Below are 3031 nucleotides of genomic sequence, written 5' to 3' on the forward strand. Positions count from 1 at the left end.
GGGAGTGCTGGAGGCCGGGTGTGACTGGGATCCAGAGCGGGGTCTCCGAGTTGGGCCTCCCGGCGGCAGCACGTTGTCGGGCTTGTGTCTGGGTACCGCAGAGTGGCCAGTGCGCGTGGGCCCCGAGACTAGGGGTCCTGGGCTTCCTTGGACGCCAGGGTTCCCCTCTCTGGGCCTGCCGAGGGTCAGGGCTTGCAGGGCAGGCTGGGCACCCGGCAGGCCCACCCTGGCCCCACTGCATGGCGACTCTGTTGTCCTGCTGTCCCCTCCTGAAGTGCTCGGGCACCCGCACCACCTCGGGAGGCACCCTGGCCTCTGGCCTCTTCCTCTTCCCTCTGCCCCCCACCCCGGGAGCTGCCCTCCCTCACTGCCCAACTTCCTTGGCTCCGCCCACTGCCTCCTCTGTCCACTTCCCTGGCCCTGGGCTGTCGTGGGTGCCCTGTGGGCTGGTCCTACTCAGTGTTGTGTGCATGCCAATGTTCACTCAGGAGAGCTCAAGCTGGCACCGTGGGGTGGCTCTACTGGGATTCTGTTTCCTCCGTGGGCCCTCCCTGTCCAAGAGCCCCAGCTGGAGCTCAGGGGTTTAGGCTGTAGGGAGGGCCTGACCCCTCGTGGCCCCTCTGTCATGCCCAGGTCCCCCTTCCCTGCAGCCTGGTCACCCAGCCATGCCCACCCTCACAGCACCATGGGGGCAGAGTTTGCCCATGCCCACAGTTGCCTCCAGTCTTCCCCAGGGACGTGGCTGGCAGGAATAGGGGCAGTGAAGATGCCCACCAGCTCGCCAAGAAGCGATTTCCAGATGGGGCTGGGGGGTCATGACCCTGCCTCTTGGGCACCGTCTGGTCAGTGAGGGTGAAGACCCAGCAGGGAAGGACTGTCACCCCTCAGACCCTGCCAGACGTTGGGGTCCCCTGGGGCTGTAGGAGGGAGGCCACTGCCCATGGGGACACATCCTGGTGACAGCTCAGAGAAGGAAGTGCCGTGGGTGATGGTGGTGGCATGTCTGTGAGGAGAAGGGGGGAGGGAGCCAGGGCCGCTCCCAAGGGCGCCACCCTCTGGCTCTGCGTAGGTGCTTGGGGTGCTTTCTTGGAGTTCAGATCTTTTTGGGAAACCCCCAAAGAGGAATTGGAGGAAGGAACTGCAAAAAACAGCCAGCCTTATTAGGTGGCCCCTGGCAGATGACCTCACCAGGGCAGGGCTTGCTGGCAGGGGTCTCCAGGGGCCTTACCTGTCCCTCCTCTTCCCAGTCCAGAGTGACGGGACCCCGAAACTGGCGAGCCCTGCAGGACATGCGCAGGTACCGGCACCACTACCCGGTACGTCGCCGCGGCGCCCCTGGGGCCCCTTCTCACAGTGTCCCGGGTCCTGCTGGGCCAGGACCGGGCTTGGGGGCCTTTCCTCCAGTCATGCGGTAGTGGGGCCCGTGGTGTCATCTCTGGACCTCAGTACCCAAGACCACGCTGAAACGTGGTCATAGTGTCAGTCTCAAGTGGCAGGCCCTCCCCGCCTGAGCCCTGCACCTGCAAGTCTCAGTAAACCCTGGGCTGCCCGGGGTGCAGTGGAAGGGGGCTCCCAGCCAGGCACGGCAGTGAGGGATGGTGCGGGTGGTCCAGGCAGCCACCCAAGCTGGTCACCACCTGCAGAGAGCGGGACCCCAGCCGAACCCCGGTCTTCAGGTGCCCCACCCCACCCCAGGGTGTTTAGAAGACGGCCGACTGTCCCCTCTCCGCTCCTCCAGGACTTGGTCGATCTAGACTGCAACGGCGACATGCCGAACCTGAGCTTCTACAGAAACGAGATACGCTTCCTGCCCGACGGTGTGTGCCCTGGCCGGCCTGGCCATCCCCTGCGACGCTGGGTGGGCCCCAGCTCTCAGGCAGCTGCATGGGTGGACGCCCGGGGAGGGCCCCTCAGCCTGGGGCTCATGGTGCCCGCTGCCCCGCCCTGCGCCCTCCTCAGTGCAGTGAGCATGCTCCGAGGCCTTTTCCAGTTTACCTTCGTGTTTATTTCATGAGAGGGACTGGCACCCTGGACGGGGTCTCGGGCTGTGGTTTCCTAGCCTCCCCGGCCAGCAAGGGCCACAGGCACGCGCGTGCCCAGCGGGTACAGCCCGACCTGGGACTGCAGCCCGGTCTCCCCTGAGGCCCTGCAGTACATCCACCTCTGTGCCACAGCCTGCTGGCTGTGAGTGGTCCAGCAGTCGGAGGCGGTCCCGGGAGCGTGGCCATACCGGGACATGGGGACACCGCGCAGCCACAGCGGGGGAGGCCGATGGCGTGGAGACCACACGGCTGCAGCCTGCTGGAGGCTGGGGCGGTGCTGGTCAAAGACACCCACCGCTAACAAGCTGAGCTCTGGGGAGGCAATGAGACCCGTTTCTACGCGTGGGCCCATGGGTCCTCGAGGGGCCAGTTTCCGGGTGGGTTTCATATCAGCAGGGTGCAGACAGCAGACTGCCCAGCTCCAGGGGAGGGACCGGGGGGACCTGCCGACTCTGCTCCGAGCAGTGGTAAAGCGGCCCCTGCAGCTGACTCGTGGGCTCGTGGGCTCCCAGGCTGCTTCATCGAGGACATTCTTCAGAACTGGAGAGGCAACTACGAGCTCCTCGAGGACAATCACTCCTACATCCAGTGGTGAGTCATCGGGTGGAAGGAGGGCCCGGGACTCGGGGGATGGGACGGGGGCCGGCGCCACTGGCAGGAGCGTCAGCCTTGCTGCCCCTCACACTGCTCCCTGCGTCCCCTGAGAGCCACCGCCTTCCCCAGAAGCCTCGGCCACATGGCAGGTGGTGCCCGCCTTCTCCCTTTTGGGCAGACGACCCACTGCGGGGCTGGAGGTGGAGGGGAGACCAGGCCACGCTCATGAGCTGGGTGCATCAGTCCCAGCAGCTGGTGCGGGCTGGGGCAGGGGTGACGTTGCCTCCAGAGAGGGTCTTCTGGGCAGCATGCAGACAGCCTCTCCCGGCGTCCAGGCCCCGCAGGGCACGGCTACACAGGCACACTTGCGTTTGGCTGCTTCTTGAGAGACTCCG

At 66.0% G+C, this 3031-nt stretch overlaps 1 protein-coding gene across 1 annotated transcript in view; it reads left to right on the forward strand.

Annotated features, from left to right (window-relative positions):
- Positions 1-1247: 1247 nt before the first annotated feature.
- Positions 1248-3031, forward strand: part of OGFR (opioid growth factor receptor) — a gene marked incomplete at its 5' end in the record, with an annotated part of 4195 nt that continues 2411 nt past the window's right edge. The window contains 3 exon segments of the mRNA XM_027767694.1: positions 1248-1316; positions 1739-1817; positions 2555-2633. Of these exon segments, the coding sequence (XP_027623495.1) occupies positions 1248-1316; positions 1739-1817; positions 2555-2633 (227 nt within the window).

Source organism: Tupaia chinensis, unplaced genomic scaffold, assembly GCF_000334495.1.
Source record: "Tupaia chinensis unplaced genomic scaffold, TupChi_1.0 Scaffold144472_1, whole genome shotgun sequence".
NCBI classification, from domain to species: Eukaryota; Metazoa; Chordata; class Mammalia; order Scandentia; family Tupaiidae; genus Tupaia; species Tupaia belangeri.